The 27903-nt window shown below is 45.8% G+C and overlaps 1 protein-coding gene and 1 long non-coding RNA gene across 4 annotated transcripts in view; both read right to left on the reverse strand.

Moving 5' to 3' along the window:
- PDE1C (phosphodiesterase 1C) overlaps positions 1–27903 on the reverse strand; it is a 276791-nt gene that overhangs the window by 228528 nt on the left and 20360 nt on the right. For all 3 annotated transcript variants that reach the window (XR_009745369.1, XM_061464730.1, XM_061464736.1), the window contains exon 2: positions 2213–2263. Coding sequence is in view for 2 of the 3 variants with exons in the window: in XM_061464730.1 (XP_061320714.1) it covers positions 2213–2263 (51 nt within the window). In the remaining variant the exon portion in view is untranslated. The remainder of the gene's footprint in view (positions 1–2212; positions 2264–27903) is intronic.
- On the reverse strand, positions 14041–19615 carry LOC133275029 (uncharacterized). The gene is made up of 2 exons (XR_009745370.1): positions 19506–19615; positions 14041–14116 (listed from the first exon to the last, which is right to left on the reverse strand). It is a non-coding gene; the product is annotated as an uncharacterized LOC133275029 (long non-coding RNA).

Here is a 27903-nt window from a genome sequence, read left to right on the forward strand (position 1 = left end):
CAGTTGCCTGCACAGGTAAATAAGGTCAGCCAAAATGGGTATGGTTTGTTAAGTGTTCAGGGACACCCCAGCTGGGATCCCACTGAAATCTCTGAAGGTTCTACTATTGAGTGTAATAGTAAAGCACAGCCATTGCAGAGCAATGGAAATCCTGTTCCATGCTGTGAAGATGAAGTTAATAATTGCCTCTGAATTAATCATTCGAGTGAATGCAAAAGGCACAATCCAGGAAGATACCCAGTCTCTGGTCTGTGACTCAGACACAAGGCTAATAACAATTATCCTCTGCAACTTCAGTTACTGCTTGGATCCTTGTCCTCAAATGCTGCAGCTTTTCCTGACGTTCAGTCAGGATGTTTCTGAATGCTCGATCTGCACTCTACTGTTTGATCAATGAAACATGGTGTGGTAGAGTAGGTTATAGTACTCTCAGCACAGATTTGGGCATCACGTTAGCACAGCACATGCCTCAGACATTTCTCTCCTTTCCATAACACAGTTCTCATTCTAATTTTCCTTCCCATTGCCACAGAGTTGTCACCTTATACTGCTCATGACTGCATAGTCATCATTAATGACACCCTATGAGAAACTAGCTGGATCATTAAACCCTTAACCTGACTCCTAGATCCCTAAATTTAACTCCTAACAGTGAAGGTGTGGTTTACACTTTGAATTATCTCCCTTCATCCCTATGTTATGCCTCCGTGACTATTTCCCAAACAGGCTTACCTAAGTGGTCCTCTCTGCATTGCACTTCTGTTACTCTCAAATGGCCTTGATCTCACCTCCACACTTAATCCCATGCAGCACTGGGTCCTACGACAAGGCCTTACAAGGGGGTTTCCTGCGCTTTCATTCAGCTGATAGCCATGCGCTGGTCTGTTCTCTTCCATGTAATGCCAGGCACCCCTAACTCTGCAAATAAGGCTTGGCTGCATGGTTGAGAGTCAAGATTATCAAGCAGGAACAGACCCTGGTTGTTGCTGGGTCTCAGAGCTGCACCCGACACACATTCACCAAAAGTCAAGTTCTTATGGATGTCAGAATCAGAATTGGAAAGCCAGCTCAGTTTCAAATGTCATGACATTACACTTGACCCACTTGTCAGGCAGTATTGCAGCATGAAGGCCTTGTAACCCAAATGTCCAGGAATAAACAGTACTTGGGCTGAATCTCCTGCGTACCTACTACTCAGGAGCCAATGGACAAAAAGCTGGTGATAACAAACTTGAAAGTGTTTGCAGTTACAATTACATTTTTATCCTCTGTGATTTCCTTTGCCATATGAATTTTGAGGGCTGAACCAGGCAGGACCAGCCCCTTTTTAAGCTTTAGTGTCTACAACATGAAGGAAAAGAAACCCTAAATAAGGAATGACAGTACAATTATCTTTCAGTTGTTTCCATTCTGCTCCATCCCACTGTAATTCACTACATGCAACAGATTTCATAGCCACAGAAGTTCCTTCTACATCACGCACCTTAGCTACCTATGTGAGGTATGGCATGCTCAGAGTGCCATCCTGTGACTGTGTGAAATACTGCACCATAGATGGAAACGGCTGTTTTGATCTGCAGCGCCCACGATGATGGCAACTGCCATCATGGAGAAAGGGATTTTTCCCCACTAAGTGGTCACAAATCATCGTGAAACTGTGCGTGCATTAAGAACAGGATTTCCTATCTTCGCCTTCAGTCCTACATACTTAGTTAACATGCATCTTTAATAATTCATATGGTCAAAAGTCACGGCCAGTTGGTGCTACATTACCAGCTGCATCCCTTCATTTGCTTCAAACCTGGGTCGCTTATTTCAAATCCCAAGCCATACCTTTAGTTCCTAACCTTACTGTGTGAAGCAAAAAGTGATGGAGGAGCCATCAGTAAGGTTTCATTCCATTTTTCATAGGCTACTTCAAAGGCTTGACTCAAACCTCTTTATAGCCACTACAGTCAAGTTCATTTGACTTTGTGACACTTAATTGTTATAGCTTCTTATTCTTGAAAAAACAGTAAGGCCACAAAGCCTTCCATCCTTTGCATTTGCATCACCTCTGTTCAACAAGACAACTTCTGTAATTGACTTTTCCAACTAAGTACAACGAACTGCAATAACAGGGCAGCCAGAATATAAGATTAGAAGACTTAGTAAATGTGTTTTCTACAGTAGCTACAGAAATCAACCAGTTTAAATAAGAAAAGCTACTTACGGGCGAATCGGGAGAGTGGTCGTGCATTTTTGTCACCTGTTTCATTCGCAACTGAAAGCAGAAAATACAGAGAAATAAAAAGCATTACATTTAAATGTTACATTAAGATTAATGATAATACCAACTCCCATGCATTTAAAGAGTAACAGCAGTTGAATATATATGTACAGGTGTATACACATATAGATAATACTTGGTTTAATCCCACCAAATATATTACTCTGCATGTTTGTCCGTCTGTTGGTTCAGTTTGGCTTTCAGAGTCAGTAGGGCACCTGCAAACCTTGCCCTGCCCACATAAAAACTGAATCATGTAATTGCCCAACATTCAAGCACTAGCCCTTAATGGTACATAGCAATATATGATTGCAGTCATATCCTTACAAATCCTATTTTACGTTGGACTTTTTCCCAAGTCCTAAATAAAATGTAATTTTTTCCCATTTGCATTAGTGATTACAGCAAGAAAAAAAGTAAGATTATTCCACCTAAATAGAGAAATGCACTAGTAACTTTGGAAGCCCAGAGAATCATTTAATAGCAAATTAAATGAAATTCAAGGATCTGTGCAAAGGAATCTTCTGACATTTGGAACTGCATACAGATATCACCAAGGACAAAACCAACCCCATATAAAACCTGCTTTTTTCTGCCTCAGATTCATACTGGTATAGCTCAACAGTTCTGTGACCCAGCAGCATGCATTCAGTCAAGAGCATAAACAACTCTTTGGGGTTTTCACAATATTAAACTCAGCTGTAAAAAGAGCGTTATCAGAAAGAGGAATTACCATCCATGACTTTCTTTTTTGTAGCTAGAATAATGATGAGGAACAGCATTGATGGGCACATAGGGAGGAAGCCAGGTTGGACAAGGTGTGGGTCTAGTGGAAGGTGGCCCTGCCAGTGGCTGGGGGGTGGAACTGGATGGATGAGCTTTAAGGTCCCTTCCAACCCAAACCATTGTCTGATTCTAAGTGCAATTCTTTGCTTTCTTTCAAAATGCTGTTTTCCAGAGACAAAACCAACCAAGCTAAAGAATTCCAAAGGATGCAAAATATGACCAGAACCAAGACTCACAGATTCCTATCAAAATAACTAAAAAAAACCCTGACTTTTGAAGCCGAAAAAGATTTTTGATGAAATTCAATTCTTCTGACAAGTCTTAAGGTTGTAGGTTTAAGTTTGACTTCATTTAAGAGCCATATCCAGTGTCACTCCAGCTTTCCCCCCTTGCTCTCCAATCTTTACCCGGTGATTAAGGTGGCTCTGGCACTCGCTTTAGCGAACAGAGAGACGTATCTAACAAATCACTGCCTCATTTTGCTCCCATTAGCCAGTAGATGGTGCCGTTCAAACACTGGTGCCTCTCTATCAGCCTGGGGAACTAGCTAGAGCGCGAGCCTTGAGGTCCCCCTGGTCCTACAAGACACCCTCCCTTGAGTCCATCCCAGGCACCTGCAGCACAAACCGCAGCCAAATAAGCTCTCCCGGGATATCGTGTGCAGAGACATCGGAGTGACTGTACAGTTACGCAGGTCCTGAGCAGTGCATAGTTTGAGAGTCAAATCTGGCTCTACATGAGGTGATGGCATGGTGGAGAGGCAGCAGCATTCTTCATGGGGCAGGGATCTAAACAGCTGGACCCAGTGAAATCAAGAACCATGCCAGAAAACACTGCTACAGCCAATCTGCAAAGGTCAAGCAGCCAGGCTTTGTCTTTAACTCAGTGATGACAGCTTGAACAGGGTAAGCAGAGATCACCTACAGGACTGGTCCCTTTTGTGGTCTTATGTAGCTCTCTGTATCGCAGCAGAGCCTGGGCAAATTCATAGTATTTACTGATATTCAAATTGGGGTATCAAGTGAACTATTAGATCAAAGAGGAAAGAGCCTGCTAAGGGCCTTTTAACTGCACTATTAAGTATATCCTCCACTCCAGTGGCAGAAGGCACGCCCTGGTCACCAGGGGCTTCAGGTACACACAAGGTTTCCCCTTTGTGCCACCCTCCAGCAGGATGCTGCAACAAGAGCACTGCACCCAGCATCTGTGTTTGGGCAGCTCAGCTCCCGGACTGGCAGCATCCAACAAAACAGATGTTTTTAACCCCCTCGGAAATACGCCTTTCCCAGCTCCAGGCTTTGCACAGGTTTGTTGTCGGTTGTCAGTGCTTTCCAAACATCAGATGGTGTCACATACAGAGTAACACCCATCCATCTGCTACACAGCCATACAAAGCAAAGGTGCAGGCAGAACAGTGAAGCAATGAGCAGGACAGAGAGTACTGGGGATGCTGAACCTGCATGCCTAGCAATAATCCTGGTACCAGCGAGCCAACTGCTCTCTGGGAACTGCCTGGGACCAAAGAGGTGAGATCTCAGGTTTGTTTGGCCCTGCAATCAAAAGCAGAAAGATTCAGAGGCAAAGAGCATGTCTGTGTTTGGTCTGTGTGAAAATCTCGGAAGGTTTTACTTGATGCAGTTTTTACTGTGGAAAATCTGCATATATATATATATATATATATATATGTATATACAGACACACACAGTCATCTTAATGGAGTCTTTGGAAAGACACAGAACTAGCAGACCTACGTACATGATACATGTAAATGAGAAGGCTTTTTCTCCAGATGGCCCAAAACCTTCTCAACCCTCTGTTTACTCAAGTTTACTCAAAAAGTAATAAACTTTTGGCAGAAAGCAGGTATGGCAGGGGGGTGGAACTGGATGATCTTAAGGTCCTTTCCAACCCTAACTACTCTATGAACTAATGAAGCTGGAAAAAAAGGCCGGATCTGAGGACAGAAGTCACAATCCACACCAAAGATGAGTTCTGGTACTTCCAAAGATTTCCTGTACCACTGTGTCTTCATTATGCTTATTCTCCAGGTAAACTCTACCCTTGTATGCTGAAGTCTCAGCTGTTTTCCTCATTAGATGAGACCGTCAGCATGCAAACTGCAGGTATTCACTTCCCTCTCTTCAGCTTCCATCCACCATTTTCTAATTATATTTTTTTTGTATACTAAACCACACACATGTGAAGTTACTTTGTATTCTAACCTTGGTGAAGGGTATAGCAAAATGCAGACAGCTTGCAACTCCTGTTCCTTCAGAAAGACAGTCACGACAAGCAGGAGGCTCCGTCCTGTAATCATCATGTTAGACCAAAACACTCATGCACTGACCACATAGACAACAATTTCTCCATTCCAATAGTATTATGTTGTATCGTAACTATGGAACTATGTATCGTAACCTGGAACTCTCAAAAGCCTCTTGCTGCAATTATATCTTCAAAGACATGATGAGTACTTTGATTAACATGGATCACTCACATGCAAGTTCACTGCTTCATATTTTAGTGTCTGCCCTGTTCAACCATTTCCTCCAGCTTGCCACTTCTTCCTAACAGAAGGTATTGATTTCACCAGTCACCCCCTCAGCCAATTTAGCTTTCAAAGATCCTTTGTCAAACTTCTAGTACAACGCAAAGAAAAACATAGCACTTCTTAGTATTGACTCATCAACACTGACAGACATTAGCACATCATCTATATTTTGCCATGAGAGTGAAAAAAGAAAGCCAGGTATTTTTTACCCACCATTAAATACATTATTTCAAGAAGACTTTTTCTGCCTTTTTTTTAAAAAAAAAAAAAAAAGACAAAGGCAGATGAGCTTAACTATGTATTGCACACTGCTAGTACATTTGTCAACATTCAGAAAAGGACATTAGATAAGGTGAACACAGATATGTAGATAAATTTACATGGAATTATAAAATCATAGGATCATAGAAAAGGTTGGAAAAGGCCTTTAAGATCATTAAGTCCAACCATTGCCCAGGACTGCCAAGGCCACCACTAACCCATGTCACTGAGGGCCTCCTCTACACGGTATGTCCAGCACTGCCCTGGGCAGCCTGTTCCAATGCCTGAGCACCCTTTGGGGAAGGAATTGTTCCTCATCTCCATCTAAACCTCCCCTGGTGCAGCTTGAGGCCATTTCCTCTTGTCCCATTCCTTGTTCCCTGGGAGCAGAGAGCAGCCCCCTCCTGGCTCCATCCTTCTGTCAGGCAGTTGTAGAGAGTGATAAGGTGCCCCAGAGTCTTATCTTCTCCAGATTAAACTCCCCAGATCCCTCAGCCACTCCTTCTCAGACCTGTGCTCTGAATAAACTCTTCTTCTTTTTCTTTTCTTTCTTTTCCTTTCCAGTGCCACATATTTTAAACAGTATTCCTGCTTGCCCAAACATACAATCATCTGGTAATCATTTCCTTTAAAACTCAGGAGAATAAAAGACAGTACTAAGCCAACTGTGCCTGTCTAGCTTACACAGGTAAATCAAAGCGAGAGCCTTTCTGTAAAGTCTAGAGTTTTGCTCTCAAAGACTCTAAAGCCATTAGATGCTTTATAAACTTATCAAGCTCCATCTTCAAAGTAGCTTGGTTTTACGCTTACCTAGCTTTCGAGACTTTGCCAGAACCTGATTGCAGGATCAGTCATGACCTAACATTTAATTTGTATCAGTTTATATCAATTTGTTCTTGTGCCAGCAATCCCTCTAAGCTGAAGTATTTATTTTTTTCCTCGTGTTTAATCCTTCTGTGACTTGGGCACAGGAGGACTGAATTTCCCCTTTCCACCATCATTTTGTGGGCTAAACACATCATGATTATCTGGTTTTGCCTTAGAAAACAGGTATGTTCATACCCCTCCCCATCCTTATTGAGCCTCTTCGGGGTTGATTCATTTTCCCACGGGTACCACACACAAATGTTAAGATGCTTTATTCTTGCCTGGTCTCGCATCAGTTGTGAGCTTTGACACCCCCTCATACAATTAACAGGCTCTTAGATCCTAGTAGAAGTTTTTGTTATTAAGTCCTCATCTGTATGATCTTTCACTCCATACTCCCTAATTTCAGCCTTTGTTGTTAACCTAATCCTCTAGGTCACATTGATCTCATTATGAGATAATTCAGATCTCCCCTGTACTGTTTTGTCTCAGCAGCAGTTACCAGAGCTTTCCTTTTTTCTGTGTTGCAGTCATTAACAAAATTCTTATGCAAGATCAATCCCACACAAGGATCTGAAGCACAACAGTACTGAAGGCAGGCTTTCCTGGTGGCTTCCTGACCCACAGAGAAGCTAAGGTTGCTCATAAGAACACCTATTCTTGGGGTATTATGAGCCCAATAAAGAGATCAGAAAACTCTCAGACCAAACAAATAATGCCTCATAATGAGGAAAATTCTGCTTCTGAGAGATTTTATCCAGCACTACATAAATTGCAAGCCAGTGTGCACATTACTGATGTGCACTTAAGTAAATTAATGGTTTAATGAGCGCTTAAGAGTTCATCCAGTTCCAACCCCCTGCCATGGGCAGGAACACCTTCCACTAGAGCAGGATGCTCCAAGCCCCATCCAACCTGGCCTTGAACACTGCCAGGGATGGGGCAGCCACAGCTCCTCTGGGCACCCTGTGCCAGCGCCTCAGCACCCTCACAGGGAAGAGCATCTAGCTAACAGCTCATCTCCATCCCCTCTGGCAGGTTAAACCCATTTCCCCTTGTCCTGTCCCTGCAGGCCCTTGTCCAAAGCCCCTCTCCAGGTTTCTTGTAGCCCCTTTACATACTGGAAGACTATTGTAAGGTCTCCCCTTAAGGAGCCTTCTCTTCTCCAGGCTGAACAAGCCCAGCTCTCTCAGCCTGTTTTCATAGGAGAGGGGTTATTCAAGCCCTTCCAGAGTCAGTTATCTAGAGTTTTCTAGTGTTGTATCCCAGTACCATGCAGGAAATGCCAGAACTTCATATGATTTGAAATGCTCATGCTGTAAACATCAACAGCACAGGCAGGATAAGCATACCCTATAAAACAAATCAGTAGGATCACAAAGTTACAAGAATACACAGCAGCCTTTCCTGATAAAAAAATACTGGATGATTTGACTGTCTCTCTCAAGATTCTAATTAGTTACTACAATTAAGAAATCAATGACACAGACGGAAAAAGCACAATATGTGTCTCTTGGATGTACTCTGAAGATCAAAAAACACATTCAAAACAAGAGCTGTTTCAAAATACTTCTGGAAGGCAGGAAACTGCAATCTTCACTTCCAAGTAACAACCAAGAAGCATACGCCACCCAGCATTTCCTGAAATAACTCCTAATGGATTTTTGTTGCTGCTGTTTGCCTGGCAACAGCACTGCACACCAAACATTGTCCTTCTTCATTAACTGGAGAGGAGCACCGCACACAACAGATGACTCATTTTCCTTATAAAAGGATCCTTACACTGTAGGCTGTTTGCATCTGTGATGGCAAAGTTGCTTCAGACTGATGGCTTGATCTTTGAGCCTTGCATAGGATTTTGCCACAGGAAACATAGCAAAACTGGATGAACCCAAAGGAATTCCAAAATCCACGCTTCTCACTTGCTTTTTTCCAAACTTGTGCAGATGTTCAAAGAAACCAGTAACAAAGGCAACTGGCAGAAACAACCATCCTCATGATTTCTTCTCACTTTGCTTACAAAATAATAATAATGACCGACTGTGACAAACATTTCTGAGTGCAATAGGGACCATCTGGTTGCATAATGAAAGGTTTAAATACTTGTTGTTTAAATCCCCTTTTCCACATGGGTCAAGATCTTAACATCAAAATGAAATATAATGCAAACAAGGAACATTCCAACATTTTCTTCTGTGCTCCAGAGCCATGAGAGTACTCAAGTGACTAGGGCATTCTAAATTATAAGACAAACCTTCTAGCAAGAACATTTCTCTAAGCTTCTTCTACCTGCTGGTACTGCAGCAAACAGAAGCAATTAATGGACCATCTGCACTGTCTCATTTAGACTTGCACATTGTCCTAGTGACAGCCACAGCCATTCTTACAGCAGGATGCAAGATGCCCTCAACTTTGGTGGATGCAACTGAGGGAACCAGTATTAGAAGAACAGCGCTGCAGTGGTCTTTATGTACTGCTGCCCTCTGTGTGGGCTCACTCATGAGCACCCACACTCCAGGCACCTTATCTATGGATGTGGATATCCATCACTTACAGAGTTCTTTGGAAGTCAGTGAAAAATATCTGTGTTGCATTGCAGATTTAAACAGTGCTACAAATAGCATCAATCAAGCACAAGAAGGTGGAAAATGGACAACTTGCAGCCTTCTCCACTCATAAGAAACATGGGAAGAAGAATAACTCTGCACTACCCTGAATCCCAGATCCTCCTCCAGAGCTTCAACAGAAAGAGAATGCAGGGCAGCTCTCACAGCTTCTGTGGATGAAGCTCCTCCCAACCTGCCTCCAACCTCTTTTTTAATCCATTGTCCTGGTTTGTACCCAGTCAGGCAACTCATTCACTCACTCCCCCCCTTCCTTCCCTCCCCTTACTCCTGGAGGGACAGAGAGGAGAATCAAAAGAATGCAACTCCCACAGATTGAGATAAGAACAGTTTAGTAACTAAGGTATAACACAAATCACTACTGCTACCACCAATAATAATAATGATAAAGAAAATAACAAGGGAAGAGAACACAACACCTCAGCACCAGCCAACTGATAACTCGCCCCCCCCAGCCTGACCAAGCACCGACCCATACCTCCTCCAACCCCTCAGTCCCTAGCCCTTCTGGGTAATTCTCAGTTACCTCCTGGGCATGACGTGCTGTGGTGTGGAATACCTCTTTGGTCAGTTTGGGTCAGGTGTCCTGTCTCTGCTTCCTCCCGGCTTCCCCTCCTCCCTGGCAGAGCATGAGGCTCACAAGGTCCTTGGCCAAACCAAAACATCAGCTCTGTTTCCAGGACGAAAGTCAAAACACTGCACTGCATCAGCTACCAAGAAGGAGAAAAATGACTGCTACTACTGAACCCAGGACATCCATGCCCACAGTACAAGCACAGGAGGCAGCATCAGTGCCTCACAGGCTGTAATCATTTATTGCCCACACCTTTACAGGGAGGAATGAGAGTGAGCTCTGTAAAGAGGAAGGCAGAGGAGTGGAGAAAACGTAGCTGCAATGCTACCCCAGGTGCTCTCTCAACTGTAACTCATACTATAAGGAAGTACCTGAAAATCAGTACTGATGTTCCTAGGAAGGGGAAACAAAGGGAAGGAGTGTATCTGGTTTGCAGCTTGGCACTGTCAGCTTCGAGGGCCTCACTGGCTGTTTTTTCCACCTTGCTTCTGGCAGCAGGAGCATGCCAGTGCTTTGGTCCTACCCCTGGTGCATGCAGTTTCCTGCTCCTTGTTTCGGCTCCCAGAGCATTGCAGACCCCCTGCGCTTTCCCCTGGGTTCTGGCCACTTCCTGATTTCTCCCTTTGCCCACCACATCCTGCCCATGGATGACGGCTGCTTCCCATCAGGCGGTGCAGTCTCCCTTCTCAGATTGCTCTCCTGTCATAAACACAGTCAAATCCAAATAGAAATGGACAAGGAGAAAATGCATGATTGCTAGCCCAAGCTCAATAAGAGGATACTATTTCCCCCCTCTCCCCACCATTTCCAGCATAAGGGGTTCCTAAAGAATCTGTAATTAACCTCCAAAAGCTGTTTGAAGTCACATATCCAAATGCTGCTTGAAATCACGGACCGACAGGTACCCAGGCCATGCTATCCACCTCAGCAGGCGGATATAGTTCTGCCTACCCTGATGCAGCTGCAGCCACCTTCCTAACAGACCTGACACAGCAGAGGCAGCCTCGCCACCTCCCTTTATTAGCAAACGACAGTTTGCTCCCAGCTCTGGCAAGGCCCTTGCTGTTCCCCTGGCTCACCTACCTCCATCTCTAAATGCTGAGATGAGTGGCTCCCCTCTGACTGTGCTTTGAAATGAGTGCTGTCTTGTCAGGTTTTCACAAGAAATGACCAAACTTCTTTTAAAATGTCAGGTATTAAGGAAAAATAAGCCTGCAGTTAAAGACAAAGCACTTAGGAACTGAGATTTCTGAAACCACGATTTCCATGAGGAGGGATACAAAAATGCCCGAAACTATAATCCTAACAGACTACCTGCTACAGGCTTGCATTTTACCAGGGAAGTTTCTAAAGCGGTTCTCACAGAAAGAACTTGATGGGAATGTTATTAAACAGGGATCCTCCTCCTCGCCTCTGTTTAGCTAAGAGCAAAGGAAACAATGGCATGATGTTTCTCACTGTTTTGACACTTAAGAGTGTTCTGGAGGCTGCTTACATTTAGCACACACTTTTAGGTTGGAAACTGTAACTCCCCCATTCCTGCAGAACTACAGTTCACCATTACGGGTTTGAGATGCCACCAACACCACTTCTGCTTCTTTCCTTCTTCTCAGGTTTTGTGTTACATTATTCACCTCCCAGGGGCTTTCTACAATCCCTCCCAGGTGTAAATTGTTCCAGAAATGATCTTTGGTTTACATGCAGGATCATGGCCTCAGATCCTGTGTAACACAGCCACCCACTTGCATGTGTAAATATTACCAAGTGCAAGATTAATCAAGAGGAGGGTGGAAGCAAACTGATTTTCCCAACAACTTAAACTTGGGTATTTTTCCATTCTGCACAGAAGAGAAAGAGATGGAGAAAAAACAAAACCAACCAGACCTCAGCACACAGAAACCAAATTACACTTCTGAATATTCTCCCCAAATGGACCGTACCAGTGAGATGGCTCATTAGATCCAGCCAGGATCTCTTTGAACATGAGCAGAACCTTGGCATGTCTCTGCTCCTGGGCAGATCTCAACGGGGGGTGTGTTTCAGCACTTCCTTGACAATGAAGCTTCAACCAAAACTATTTCAGTCTGGTCAATGTATTTAGACCAAAGATTAGTTTACACATCAGCAACAGCAACACTAGAGCCTTCCCTACCATTTAGTTTACTAACAAGCTGAAGCTCCCACCAAAATATGCAAGGAGAGATTTGCTTCACATACCCAGTCACTTATTTAAGTTGAAATCACAGTCAAAATTTGGCAAGAGCAAGTCTGGAAAGAAACAGACGTGACTGACTGTTTAAGCACATCCATGTGGCTGGAAGAGCCGACGTGTCTCACGGTAAAGGGATAAAGTTTAGACATGTAGGTGCACCGTTAGCTTCTCCCCTGCTCAGTTCTCAGTTCTGTAGGCTGTCTTACCTTCTGATCCAGGTCTGGCACAGCTAAATGCACCGTATGCACTCCTCTCACACCAGCCACCGTGCTGCTGCTCTGTGTTTTGCTTTGGACTGTCACCCTGTACAGAACATCTACCCACCAGACTCTGGAACCAGAGAAGCATTACAAAGCTTGGTCTTCCAGAACCGAAGCCAAGATTTTTCAGTAAGCCCTTTCACATACAAATACAAACATTTGGCTCCTGTGGATGAATATAGCAAGCACAAAGCTGAGTTATGGAGTGTGTTTTATTTTATGACGATTGCCAGAGGGGTCATTCTCTGATGTTAACAGGGTCCCTATGAATTGAAAAGCACTTCCTGCACACCGTGATGGATGTTCATCCAAAGAAAGCTGCTGGACACTGCTGTTGTTCAGCTACTATGTGCTCATCAGGAGGCCACAGAAACTACCAAAGAGACCACAGATTTCTTAGCCAGCATTTTCAAAAGTCAACTGAGGTTTTAAAGCTATAAAAAGCTACAGGAAAAGAATGGAGTTATCACAAGAATTTCATATTAGTTCCATAAGTAATGGAAAACTAAACTTTATGGCTTGTTACACATTAAAGCATCTCATTTATAGTGCATTGTATTTCACAGAAGGCAGCAACATTCCTGCCAGTGTTAGGCCAAGCTGCGGGGAACCATCATGGAAGGATTTGATCCTGCCAACATAAGAATGTATCTTCAGCTTCTTGGAGGAGAAATGGGAAGAAAAGTGCTCTCAGGCACAGGCGCACGCTGAGCAGATAGACGTAGGGTTCCAAACACAGAAGGAAGCTAAACCAAACACTCCTCTGTGATGCACATGGGTCACTCAGTTTGGCTGACTTAAGATGTACCCAAACCATAGGTACACAGTTCAAAGCCTGCAGGCTCGGGAAGCCCACATGTTCCCCCCGAGTGTGCTAAAAGAAAATGACTTAAAATGATGTTTTTTTTAATTATTAAAACTTAAGTATGTTGATTTTTGTTTGCTTTTGATTTGGTTTTAAATCACACTTTCCACTGGTATGGAAAAATAACTTCTGGAACAAGCTTACCTCAGTTTGCCAGTTTTATGATATTCTTTGTTACAGCAAGTAGGTATAAATGAGCTTTGGCTAAAAGGTAAACCTGCACAAAGTGTCTTTTTATCAGACTAATTTGCTATGATCTACAATTTTGCTCACACACATGAAAAAGGCTTCTGGAGTACTTGGGTTTAACTACTTGCAAAGTGGCATCAGCTATAGCAAAGTTTATCAGGAACACAACTCACACTGCACAAATATTTTAAAAAGTGGAAGTTTATGTGTCTTTCCATGGCTCAAATAGCAAATAAAATAAGTACCTGGTATTTCCTAGTGCCTATAAAGTCTCATTATAGCCTCTCAGACTGTAACTGCGTCTGTTACATGCCAATCGGGATCCATAATGCCACCAGCTCCAAAAAGAAACATGGAGCTCTGCAAGAGCTAATGATTAGAAAGCTATTAAAAACATATATACACACACAGAGGTTTTTTATCCCAGCAGCTATGTGATAGCCAAGTGGATTTCAAAGAATAGGGAATTTCTACTGCCTGTAATAACTGGATGTGAACTGCAATAATGCCCCAAAACTGAAACATGCATGAGTTTTCATAACAAAAATGAAAAAACCAACCAACAACCAACCAACAATGAGACTTGGTTCTGATGCATTTAATTGACTGAATGTTCTCTATAGAGCAGCATGAAGATCCTGGTGTAGTACTGAACAACCTATGTAAGGAGACAACAGACAAGGTGAGGTTACTGCAAAAGAGAAGTTTCTGCAGCTCTCATGCTGCAACTGACAGCTCAGATTCTCCTGTCACTCTTCACATTCCTCTCCCACTATTCACGTTCCTCTGCCCCTCTTCACATTCCTCTGCCCCTATTCACAATCCTTTGCCCTCTTCACATTCCTCTGCTGCCTTCACAATCCTTTGCCCCTCTTTGCAATCCTTTGCCCCTCTTTGCATTCCTCTGCTCCTTTTCTCATTCGTCTGCCCCTTTTCACAATCCTCTGCTCCTATTCACAATCCTCTGCCACTCTTACTCCTCTGCCCCCTTAACATTCCTTCGCCCCTCTTCACAATCCTTTGCCCCTCTTCACAATCCTTTGCCCCTGTTCTCCTTCCTCTGCCCCTCTTCACATTCACATGAAAAGTGCTCTCATACCTGCCCAGAGCTGGTGTTCCACCCAAGGATTGCTGGAAAGTGGCAGCTGATCATGGGCAACAAGGATGGAGCCATTCCAAGCACAAGCTGCTCTGCACAAGCCAGAACCCCTGGGGAAATGGAGCCAAAGGAAGAGTAGTGCTCGCTCCCGCTCCAAGCTTGCACTGGACAATGGAGCCAGAAAGAGCCAAGGCAGGAGTGGTGCCCTGGAGGTGTGAGAGCAGCAGCAAGAACCGAACCCAAAGGGAAGCCCTGACAAGGGGCTGTGCTCAACGGTACAGAGGACAAGCAGCAACCCCTGGGCCACCCCAGGTGTTTACAAAGCCTCCTCCAAATGTGAGCACGAGGGGCCACCTGACTGGAGCAGGAGCAGCAGCCTTTGGGCCACAGCAGCCCAAAGGAGCCCTGTCAAGGAGCTAGCTCACTGCTGCAGAGGAGCATATATTTAAAGATTTTATGGATGTTTCCCAGGGAAAGTACTGATTTCTGTTTCAAAGCTGAAGCTCTTTCAGCTTGGGCACCTTTTCGCTTTACAATGAAAACTTAGATTTCTCAGTGGAAATAGAGACTTGTACAAATAAAGTTTGTGAAAACTCAGCTTCCTATTTTAAACATGTACAATCAGGCCGCACTGTGCAATGCCATTAGTCCCTAAGATAATCCCAGATGAATGTGCTCCCAACCCCAAGTCAACCAATTCTTTCGATAAAAATAACCTTCTGTGATGTCTGAGCAATCAGTCAAATTATACACCACTCGCATACAGCTCTGTAACAATATTGGTCTAGTGGTTCTGATACAATAGAGCTGCTTTATGGAACAGCAAATACTAACACACTGCAATATGTAAGAAACACATAAATCGATATACTTTTGCAGGGAAAAATATTTTAAACTGTACCTTAGTACAAATAAAAGGCAAAACCCCTCAAAGTCTGGAGGAAGATTCAGAGCTGCTTTTGTACAAGAGGGTTTTGTCCCTTCTTACTTAAGCCAGCTGGAGATCTGAATAAAGCTGTAGTTCCTTCTCCCACCTTATTCTGACCATTCTTTGAAATGTGCCTAGCTTGTTCCCGGAGCTTCTACTGAGACTGGATCAAGCATCAGATGTTGCCATTATCTAAAAACTTCAGCTCCCAATCTCTCCTGTCATTTCCACACCCACTTTTCCCCTTGCAAATAATGCATGAATCATCATCAGAAATCACTCTCCGGTCCATTAACAAACTAAACAGACTCACAGCAGTACACACATGCCTATCATTACATCTGCCCTGATATTACAGGGATCAACGCTATAAAAAATACTTGCAGTTAGCAAATATTCATGTTGTATTTATTAGCACTTGCATTGCAGTACACACATTATGAAACAACTTTTCTGTGGTAGGAGGAAGCCAGCAAGGAAAACTGCTTTGCTGCTATATTAATAACTTACAGTGCAGTAATCCTGCGCTCTACACAGTCTCAGACTGGTTCACTGGACAAAAAATAAACTTAGATGGCTTTAAAAGGTTGTGTATTGGGTCAAAAGTGCCACAAATATTACAGCAAATCCCTGAATTAACACAAACTCATCATGTTGGTCCAAGTCTATCCAGAAACATATTCACCAGGACTAGGCCAAGGGCCCTCTGCTGTGTCTGGCTAATTTAACAACAGGGCACTCTGCTTGGGAAAACCACTAATCCCCAAATGTAGTACTAAAGATGAGACCAAGACTACAGAGACATTTATTCACCCAAGCATGAGAAAAGGCCCATGTCTTCCTGACCCTCCACAGAGTTTCTACAACGTCTTAAACATGACTTCAGTAGATAATTTTACAGGAAGTGACTCCTAACAGAATTTTCAGATGCCTTCAGGAATGAGACAGGACTCCAGTGATCTCTCTCCCTTATATCCTATCTTAGAAAACATGCCCGAGAAACAGGAGAACTGGAGTGAGGACGTGGGGAAGGCCGTAACAGTATTTACAGCAGTGACTTCCACTCAACCAGATGAAGACTGGCAAGGTGTTAGTAGAGGTGTGGAATAGATGTGAAAGCCTCAGATGTTTTGACCATTAGGGAACACGATGGGACATAAATGAGAAGATTGTGGTCATTGTTTTTCACAACACAATGAAAAGTGAAGTTAATATTGAATTCACCCCAGAAAAGATGTCCACACTACTCAAGTTATGAGAGGAATAAGCCCTCTTAGGAGACTGAAGGAGATGTACATCACCCTTAGTCAGGAACTTCCATCCAGTTCAGTGAAAGCAGAATTGCCTCTGAGGTGCAGGAATGATAAAGAGAAAACTCTGCTTTCGGTTATACCTAAGAAAAGGCTTGCAGAGGCACTGGTGGGAAGGCTGCTGAAAACAAAGGTGCTGCCTGGGAGTCAGGGAAACAGAATTTGCTCTCCATCACCTATACAAGGAGCATCTTTCCGACTACAACTCTCAGCCACCTTCAGCACTGCAGCTTTTTAACTGCAGTCCTACTAATTTGCACTTTTCTGCGTATCAGTGAGCCAGTTCTATTCAGAGATAAGAGCGGTGCTGCTGCTGAGAGCTCAGGTCAGGGCTTGAGCCCATCTCTATTACCTCACACAGAACTAAAAAACCCAAACAAAAGACAGAGAAGCTGTTCCATTTCATCACTCCACCACCACCCCATCAGCTTTCATCTGTTTGCTTGTTTGAAGATACAATCAATAATACATTCCAGGTGCATCCTGATTCAGAAGTACCTCCCGCAATACCACAAACCCATGGCAATCCCCCGCTTAAAACACCCTCAGCTTGACAGGTATCACGGGTGTTCTGACCTTGACAGGCTTCTGACCCTGACAGTGTCAGAGAAGCTGAGAGAGCTGGGCTGGTTCAGCCTGGAGAAGAGAAGGTTCCTTAAGGCGAGAGAGAGCTTAGAGCAGTTCCAGTGCCTAAAGGGGCTACAGGAAACCAGGAGAGGGGCTTTGGACAAGGGCCTATAGGGACAGGACAAGGGGAATGGCTTTAACCTGCCAAAGGGGAGATTGAGATGAGCTCTTAGGCAGAAGTTCTTCCTGTGAGGGTGCTGAGGCGCTGGCACAGGGTGCCCAGAGAAGCTGTGGCTGCCCCATCCCTGGCAGTGTTCAAGGCCAGGTTGGACGGGGCTTGGAGCAACCTGCTCTAGTGTAAGGTGTCCCTGCCTGTGGCAGGGGGGTGGAGCTGGATGAGCTTTGAGGTCCCTTCGACACAAACCAGTCTGGGATTCTACTACCTGCTTTGTCAGCTCATTTAGGATACAGATTACATTGCACTGGAGGCACCCAGACCTTAACTCCTGTAAAGTTTCTGGGCATTTCATGCCCTGACTCCTACATTTCCATCACAGATTTCAAAACGTTTGTGTATTTCCTGCAGTTCAGGGTTGGTAACAGCACAGCAGATGCCAGGAAAGGCCACCAGAGACATCGCAGAAACATTCGCAACCCCTCGAACGCTGTCTTGTAACGCCCCTTCTCCAAACCGGAGGGGTTCCACACTGCCACACCCTTTGTCCCCAGCTGCAGGAGGCCCCGCTCACGCTTGCAGCCCAGGGGCTGCGGGTCACCCCCCCTCTGCGAACGGCGGCTGCCTGCGGCAGGGCGGCGAGGTCCCCGCCGGCTTCCTGAGGGGGGCTCCGGTCTCCCGGCACCCTCGGGCCGTCCGTTGACGTGCAGGGACCGGCCGCTCGGCGGGAGGGTGCCGCGCCATGGGGCTGGAAGCGGCTAACAACCGCCACTTGGGCCGCGGAAAGGGCCGCGCCCCGGCCAGAGCCGGGCCCGCTGCAATCGCCGCTGCGGGCTGCGGCCCGACCGCCGTCCATGGAAGCTCATGCAGTGCGAGGCTGGCCGGGGCCTCCAGAGGTGAAGCGGGGCTGCAAGGAGTGCTCGGGGCTGCCTGATGGGAGGATGGAGCCAGGAGGGGGCTGGTCTCTGCTCCCAAGGAAGAAGGGATGGGACAAGAGGAAATGGCCTCAAGCTGCACCAGGGGAGGTTTAGATGGAGATGGGGAACAATTCCTTCCCCAGAGGGTGCTCAGGCATTGGAATAGACTGCCCAGGGCAGTGCTGGAGTCACCGTCCCTGGAAGTGTTCACACACTGCGTAGATGAGGCTCTCAGTGCCATGGGTTAGTGGTGGCCTTGGCAGTGCTGGGCAATGGTTGGATTGGATGAGCTTAAAGGACTTTTCCAAAGTCGTTGATTCTGTGATTTACATCGAGAATTACATCAAGATTACATTTGGGTTTCCAAACGGGCACTAAGTTACTTGCTTGTACTTAAATCTGTGCTAATGGTAAGATGCAACTGCCAACTTGCTTAAACACTGACACTGTGCGGCAGTATTTGGCTGTCTGGTTGACACAACCTTCTAAGACGATGCCTAATGGGTCACCTTTATCAAAGTGAGTGAAAGCCAGCCACGGTTTTCCAAGTGAGCAAATCCATTATTCTAGAATTCAGAGAAACCACGTTTCTCCTAGAAGAGAAACTTTGGTTCACATAACAAACCCCATAGCTTCAGGTGCTCCAAGTAAGTAAGTATACCAGGTATTTCCTAGTACCTACAAGGTCTCATTATAGCCTCTCAGACTATAACTGTGTCTGATACATGCCAATCAGGATCCATAATGCCACCAGCTCCAAAAAGAAACCTAGAGCTATTAAAAACATATATACACACACACAGGTCTTTTATCCCAGCAGCTAAGTGATAGCCAAGTGGATTTCAAAGAATAGGGAATTTCTGCTGTCTGTAATAGCTGGATGTGAACTGCAATAATGCCCCAAAACTGAAACATGCACGAGTTCGCATAACAAAAATAAAAAAACAAACCAACAAATAAGCAACCAATTCTGAGACATGGTTTTGAGCATTTGACTGAATGAATGTTCTCCATAGAGCAACATCATGACACTGGTGGAGTATTTAATAACCTGTGTCTTCAGGAAGACAACTTGAGAGAAGACAACAGTCAAGGTGACGTTACTGCAAAAGAGAACTTACTGCAGCTGTCACGCTCCGACTGACAGTTCAAACATAAGGATTTACATTCTTCTGTCACTCTTCTCTTTCCTCTGCCCCTCTTCTCATTCCTTGGCCACTCTTCTAATTCCTTTGCCAATCTCCTCATTCCTCTATCACTCTTCACGTTCCTCTGCCCCCCTACACGTTCCTCTGCCCCTCCTCGAATTCCTCTGCCCCTCTTTGCAATACTCTGCCCATTTTCACATTCCTTGACCCTCTTCACCTTCCTCTGCCCCTCTTCACTTGCCTCTGCCCCTCTTGGCATTCCTCTGCCATTCTTCGCATTCCTCTGACATTCTTCGCATTCCTCTGCCACTCTTCACCTTTTTCTGCCCCTCTTCACATTCCTCTTCACTCTTCTCGTTCCTCTGCCCCTCTTCAAATTTCTCTGCCAACCTTCTCAATACTTTATCACTCTTCACATTACTGTGCTACTCTTCGCATTCCTCTGCAACTCTCCCCAGTCCTCTGCCCCTCTTCACATTATTCTGTCCCTCCTCTCATTCCCTTTCCCCTCTTCTCATAACTCTGACCCTCTTCTCAATTCTCTCCGCCCTTCATATTCCGCTGCCCCTCATTTCTCTGACCCTCTTCAAATTCCTCTGGCCCTCTTCTCATTCATCTGACCCTCTTCACAGTCCTCTACCCCTCTTCTCATTCCTCTGCCACTCTTCAAATTCCTCTGCCACTCTTCACATTATTCCATCCCTTCTCTCATTCCTCTGCCCCTGTTCTCAGTCCTCTGCCACTCTTCTTTTTCCTCTGTCCCTCTACACATTCTTCTGCCCCTCTTCTTGTTCCTCTGCCCCTCTTCTCGCTCCTCTGCCCCTCCTCTCAGTCGTCTGCCCCTTGTCTTTTTCCTCTGTCCCTCTTCACATTCTTCTCCCCTTCTTCTCAGTCGTCTTCCCCTGTTCTCATACCTCTTCCACTCTTCTTGTTCCTCTGCCAATCTTCTCAGTCATCTGCCCCTCTTCTCGTTCCTCTGCCCCTCTTCTCATTCTTCTGCCCCTTGTCTTTTTCCTCTGTCCCTCTTCATTCTTCTCCCCTTCTTCTCAGTCATCTTCCCCTGTTCTCGTACCTCTTCCACTCTTCTTGTTCCTCTGCCAATCTTCTCAGTCATCTGCCCCTCTTCTCGTTACTCTGCCCCTCTTCTCATTCTTCTGCCCCTTGTCTTTTTCCTCTGTCCCTCTTCACATTCTTCTCCCCTTCTTCTCAGTCGTCTTCCCCTGTTCTCGTACCTCTTCCACTCTTCTTGTTCCTCTGCCAATCTTCTCAGTCATCTGCCCCTCTTCTCGTTCCTCTGCCCCTCTTCTCATTCTTCTGCCACTCTTCTCAGTCATCTGCTCCTCTTTTTTTCCTTTGTCCCTCTTCACATTCTTCTGCCCATCTTCTCCTTCCTCTGCCCCTCTTCACAGTTCTTTGCCCCCTTCACATTCCTTTGCCCATCTTAATCCTCTGCCACTCTTCTTCTTTCTCAGACCCCATCACAATCTTTTACTCATCTTCACAATCCTCTGCCCCTCTTCACGATCCTCTGCCACTCTTCAAATTCCTCTGCCCTTCTTCACATTATTCCATCCGTTGTTATTCCTCTGCCCCTCTTCTCACTCTTCTGCCCCTCTTCTCATTCTTCTGTCCTTCTTCTTATTCCTCTGCCCGTCTTCTCGTTCCTCTGCCCCTCTTCTCAGTCGTCTGCCCCTTTTTTTCCTCTGTTCCTCTTCACATTCTTCTCCCCTTCTTCTCAGTCATCTGCCCCTCTTCTCATTCCTCTGCCCCTCTTCTCGTTCCTCTGCCCCTCTTCTCAGTCATCTGCCCCTTGTCTTTTTCCTCTGTTCCTCTTCACATTCTTCTCCCCTTCTTCTCAGTCCTCTGCCCCTCTTCTCGTTCCTCTGCCACTCTTCTCAGTTGTCTGCCCCTCTTTTTCCTCTGTCCCTCTTCACATTCTTCTGCCCTTATTCTCATTCCTCTGCCTCTCTTCCCAGTCATCTTCCCATCGTCTCATTCTTCTACCACTCTTCTCATTCGTCTGCCCCTCTTCTTTTTCCTCTGTCCCTCTTCACATTCTTCTGCCCCTATTCTCATTCCTCTGCCACTCTTCTCAGTCGTCTTCCCGTCTTCTCCTTCTTCTACCACTCTTCTCATTCATCTGCCTCTCTTCTTATTCCTCTGCCCCTCTTCTCATTCCTCTGCCCCTCTTCTCGGTCCTCTGCCACTCAGTTGTCTGCCCCTCTTCTTTTTCCTCTGTCCCTCTTCACATTCTTCTGCACTCTTCTCGTTCCCCTGTCCCTCTTCACAATCCTTTGCCCCCTTCACATTCCTTTGCCCATCTTAATCCTCTGCCAATCTTCTCCTTTCTCGGACCCCATCACAATCTTTTACTCATCTTCACAATCCTCTGCCCCTCTTCACGATCCTCTGCCACTCTTCAAATTCCTCTGCCCTTCTTCACATTATTCCATCCGTTGTTATTCCTCTGCCCCTCTTCTCATTCTTCTGTCCTTCTTCTTATTCCTCTGCCCGTCTTCTCGTTCCTCTGCCCCTCTTCTCAGTCGTCTGCCCCTTTTTTTCCTCTGTTCCTCTTCACATTCTTCTCCCCTTCTTCTCAGTCATCTGCCCCTCTTCTCATTCCTCTGCCCCTCTTCTCGTTCCTCTGCCCCTCTTCTCAGTCATCTGCCCCTTGTCTTTTTCCTCTGTTCCTCTTCACATTCTTCTCCCCTTCTTCTCAGTCACCTGCCCCTCTTCTCGTTCCTCTGCCCCTCTTCTCGTTCCTCTGCCACTCTTCTCATTCGTCTGCCCCTCTTCTTTTTCCTCTGTCCCTCTTCACATTCTTCTGCCCCTATTCTCATTCCTCTGCCCCTCTTCTCAGTCGTCTTCCCGTCTTCTCCTTCTTCTACCACTCTTCTCATTCATCTGCCTCTCTTCTTATTCCTCTGCCCCTCTTCTCATTCCTCTGCCCCTGTTCTCGGTCCTCTGCCGCTCAGTTGTCTGCCCCTCTTCTTTTTCCTCTGTCCCTCTTCACATTCTTCTGCACTCTTCTCGTTCCCCTGTCCCTCTTCACAATCCTTTGCCCCCTTCACATTCCTTTGCCCATCTTAATCCTCTGCCAATCTCCTCCTTTCTCGGCCCCCATCACAATCTTTTACTCGTCTTCACAATGCTCCTCTGCCCCTCTCCACAATCCTCTGCCACTCTTCAAATTTCTCTGCCCTTCTTCACATTATTCTATCCGTTCTCTTATTCCTCTGCCCCTCTTCTCACTTGTCTGCCCCTCTTCTAACTTGTCTACTCCTCTTCTCATTTTTCTGCCCCTCTTCAAATTCCTGTGCCCCTCTTCTCATTCCTCTGCCCCTGTTCTCAGTCCTCTGCCACTCTTCTTAGTCATCTGCCCCTCTTCTTTTTCCTCTGTCCCTCTTCACATTCTTCTGCCCCTCTTCTCGTTCCTCTGCCCCTCTTCTCAGTTGTCTTCCCCTCTTTTCATTCTTCTGCCAGTCTTCTCATGCGCCTGCCCCTCTTCTTTTTCCTCTGTCCCTCTTCACATTCTTCTGCCCCTCTTCTTTTTTCTCTGCCCCACTTGACAATCCTCTGCCCCCTTCACATTCCTGTGCCCCTCTTCACATTTCTTTGCCAAACTTCTCATTCCTCTGCCACTTCTCATATTCTTATACCCCTTTTCACATTCCTCTGACCCTCTTCTCATTCCTCTGCCCCTCTTCACAATCCTCTACCCCTCTTCTCATTCTTCTGCCATTCTTCAATATTTTCTGCCACTCCACAATCACTCACCCATCCTCATAATCCTCTTACCTATTTCACAATCCTATGCCCCTCTTCATGATTCTCTCCTCCTCTTCACATTCCTCTGACACGCTACAAATCTTCTGCCACACTTCACATTCCTCTGGCCCTCTTCTCATTCCTCTGCCACTCTTCTCCTTCCTCTGCCCCCTTCGCATTCCTGTGCCTCTCTTCACATTTCTTTGCCAATCTTCTCATTCCCCTGCCACTTTTCACATTCCTCTGACCCTCTTCATATTCTTCTTCCCCTCTTCTCATTCTTCTGCTAGTTTTCACAATTTTCTGCCACCACAATCCTTTGCCCATCCTCATAATCCTCTTACCCTTTTCACAATCTTCTGCCCCTCTTCATTATCCTCTGCCCCTCTTCACACTCTGCACAATCCTCTGCCACATTTCACATTCCTTTGCCCATCTTAATCCTCTGTCACTCTTCAAATTCCTCTGCCCCTTTACATTATTCCATCTCTTCTCTCATTCCTCTGCCCCTCTTCTCATTCGTCTGCCCCTCTTCTCGTTCCTCTGCCTCTCTTCACAATCCTCTGCCCCCTTCACATTTCTTTGCCAATCTTCTCATTCCTCTGTCCCTCTTCTCATTCCTCTTCCCCTCTTCTTGTTCCTCTGCACTCTTCTTAGTTGTCTGCTCCTCTTCTTCTAACCCTCTTCTCATTCCCCTGCCCCTCTTCTCCTTCCTTTGCCACTCTTTTCAGTTGTCTGCTCCTCTTCTTGTTCCTCTGCCCCTCTTCTCATTCCTTTGCCACTCTTCTCATTCTTTTGCCTCTCTTTATGTTCCTCTGCCTCTCTTCATGTTCCTCTGCCTCTCTTCACAATCCTTTGTTCCTCCTCTCATTCCTCTGCCCCTCTTCACATTTCTCTGTGCCTCTTCTCATTTTTCTGTCTCTCTTCACAAGCCAGAACCCCTAGGGAAATGAAGCCAAGGGAAGAGCAGAGCCCCTCCCACTCCAAGCTTTCACTGGACAGTTGTGCCAGGGAGAGCCAAAGCACAGTTGTGCTTTAAGGTGTGAGATCACCAACAAGAACCAAGCCCAAAGGGGAGCCCTGACAAGGGGCTGTGCTCAGTGGTACAGAGAACAAGCATCTACTCCCAGGGCCACCCTGGGAGTCTAAAAAGCTTCCTCCCCCTGGATGCGTTCACAAGGGGCCACCTGCATGGAGCAGGAGCAGCCAGAATGGACCAGAGGAGCCCTGACAAGTGGTCCTGCTCGATGCTCAGAGGAAGGCAAAAAAACCCCCGGAACCAGTGCCAATGTGCCTGGGGGGGGGGGAAATTCCTTCCTGACCCCAATGTGGCGATGGGCTGTTCCCTGAGCATGTGAGCAAGACCTGCCCCCTGGCCACAGGCTGCACACACCTACCAGGAGATACCCAAGCCCTATTCTCCTTCAACCTAGAGCCACCTGAGAGGCTTCCGAGATTGGCCAAAGGCCCCCAGCCTGGTCAACCTTTGCAAAAAAAAAAACCCTTCCTACAGCTGGCAGGGCACCAATGGTGCTCCAAGAACCAGGACTCCTGGCAACATTTCTGCATCCTATTCGTTACGGCTGCTGGCCCTGGCTCCACAGGGAATGAAGATGGTGAGCTCTCCAGTGCTCCTCAAGAAGGCATTCCCTTGCTCGGGCCACTGCTATCCAGCTGAAAAAGCCTGGCTGTCTCAGCACCTCCAGGGCTTGTTGCTGCTTCTCCTCTCCTGCAGCCTCACCCATCCTCCAGTCCCCCTCCAGGCAATACCACCGGCTCCTCCAGCGCTTCCTCTGGGATGCATTCCGGCTGCTGCGGGCCATCTCTGCCGGGGGACAGAGAGAGGCCGCTCCCTTTTATACTGCCCCGGGGCATTGTGACTGCCACGTTGCTGGGCAGTGGCACTGTGACATGGAGGTGCCGGGGCTCCCCATGCCCAGCCCTGCCTGCTGCCCCTCTGTCCAGCATCCTCCAGGGGAAGGCAGCGCATGTCTGCTCACTTAGAGAATCTCAACACTGGGGTGCAAGTTCAGTGCAACAGACCCTGCATGTGTCCAAATGTGGGTCTGAGAGTCAGGAGGTTTTAAGGAAAAAAGCAGACTGTAAGAAGCAAGAGCTTCGCACAGCATGAGACTTGTGAGCTAAAACGTATGCTTTGAGTTACACTTGACAACGGACTGGTAGCCAGTGCATTTTAAAAACAAACCTTCTCCCTGCTAAAGGGCCACACAAGGCAAATGCAGGCTGACGTGGCACATCCTGAAACAATTAGCTGTAGCTGTACTAATTGCATTCCTGTAGTGTGGGGGATGCTGTCCTGGAAATTGAGCTTCTCTATTTAAAAAGGATGTGAAGGTCCTTAAATGCATCCCAAGGAGGGCAGCAAAGCTTGGACAGGCTGGAATGCATCTGCATATGCTGTGAGGAGCTGCTGAGAACATGGGGTGCGTCTTGTTTGGAGAGGAAAAGGCTGAGGGGCAGCCTCATTGCTCCCTACAGCCTCCTGAGGAGCAGAAGTGGAGACAGAGGTGCTGAGTTCTCCTCTGTGGTGCCCAGTGCAAGGATGGGTGGGAATGGCTCAAAGCTGCATCAGTCAGGGAAGATTTGGCCTTGACATGAGGAAATTGCCTTAGGGGGGGGCTCTGGCCTCCTGGCACCCTCGGGCTGTCTGTGCATCTGGAGGGAATAGCCAGTCCCTTACAAATTTCCAAAGAGCAGTTCCAAACTGTCCATGTGCAGGCTTCTTGAGCTATCACCAGTTTTGCCTGCAGACATAATCAGCCACAGAAGGATCCAGTCTCACATACTAGGGCTGCTGATCTAACTGATTATTATCTGGACGCATGAACTTTCAGTGTCCTTTCAGTCTCCAGTAAGAAGTTTCTAATGGACTCAGCTTTAATAAGTACATTCTGAAATGTGCCTTAAGATGCAGAAGTTTCAGCAGAGCTGATTAAGAAAAACTGAAAAACTCATAATCTGCACAACAGAAGCAGATCATGTTTCCTTTCTTTTGATTTCTTGTGAAAGAATCAAGTGATACAACCTCCTTGGGTAATCATTGTGTGTTTTGCAGCTGTTTTTAGATGGAAACCACACAAATCCCCCATACTGAAACCTGACATGACAGCGTAATATAATACCACAAGAAAACCAGGAGTCTCCCATTTCTGAATGCAATCAGTCTGTTCCTTCAGTATAAAAAGTTACATGAGCTCATTCCAGATGGTGACATTTGTACAAGCAAAGTCATTAGAAATCATGAACCTCAGCAAAGCACACTGTATGTAACCTGGGTTTAGATTGGTCTGTGCATGTGTATGAACACTAACGTACACATTGAACATGTTTAGCTTAGAACCAAAATAGCTAAAAACCCCACAGTATCAGTCTGTAGAATGCTTATGTCCCTTATATTTAATAGAAGTTAAGCCTACTGTAAGGAATACATTTATAAAACTATCAAGCTTTCAGTAGGCTTTATTAATTTGGGTACAACAGGGTGATAACATAACTAGAAGATACCTTCCAGCCTGAAGCCAGCTGGCGTCCATCCACTTCAGAACCAGCTTCAGTAAGTGTGCATGCAATTTTATATGAGGTAAGTCACCAGCCCCACACAGAAGGTGCCTGTAAAACTGCACTAGTCCTCTCCAAGCTCCTAGCCTACAGCTGATCAGCAGCATCCATAGTCAGTATTCCAGCACATACCACATTTAATAGCCTTTGGCACATAAAGCATTTCTGTTTGCCATGTACCAAGCTGTCCTGTGGTCCCAGGAGCAAATCTTCTGCACAAATCCCTTTTTCTTCAAATTTCATTGCTCACTGGTGAAGAATGAGAAGTTTCTGGGCCCTGGTTTATGGAAGCAATTTCAAACTTCCCATGTATTCACCTTTCTGAGGTTTTAAAGTAGTCATTTCAGTGGTTTCCCTCCTTCACACTTTGTTCCCTCTGCAAGGAGGATCCAGACTGTAGAGCTCTGCTCCATATGATGTTCTTAATGTTGATGTATAATAGCTGTGAAGTTTCAGAGAACTTAGAACTCATGAGGCAGGAAAAGTACCCAGAAAGGATAGCATCCAGGATGTCTCAAATGGCATAGTTTATATTTCAGAGTATTTCACAACACACGCTACTGGATTTTGCTCTCACCCCCTTCTGCTCTCAGACTCAGGCTCTGAACACTTCTGAATAGAAAAAGGAGATTAAGGGTTTAAACACCCGAAGAAAAATAACTATGTCACACTTAAACTTTCACAGATTTACAATATGTTTTGAGCTAGCAATCCAGCAGTCAGAGACGTTAACCTCTGAGCAAACTTAAGCATTGCAGAAATGGGCAGAAATTTGTTACTCATAGCATTGCCACCAGGTTGTGCAATTGAACTCTGGGTCAGACAGACAAATAATAAAGGAAAATGCCCAAACCCGAAATGACATTTTCACAGTTTCAAATATATCTGCTTCCTAGAAGAAAACCAGCTGTATTTGCAAGGCTAAAAACTACAGGTTGAAGTCGTTCCATACAC

This window comes from Pezoporus flaviventris, unplaced genomic scaffold (genome assembly GCF_033815535.1).
Source record: "Pezoporus flaviventris isolate CSIRO_AGI_PZ_B2104156 unplaced genomic scaffold, CSIRO_AGI_Pfla_v1 ptg000037l, whole genome shotgun sequence".
Taxonomy (NCBI): domain Eukaryota; kingdom Metazoa; phylum Chordata; class Aves; order Psittaciformes; family Psittacidae; genus Pezoporus; species Pezoporus flaviventris.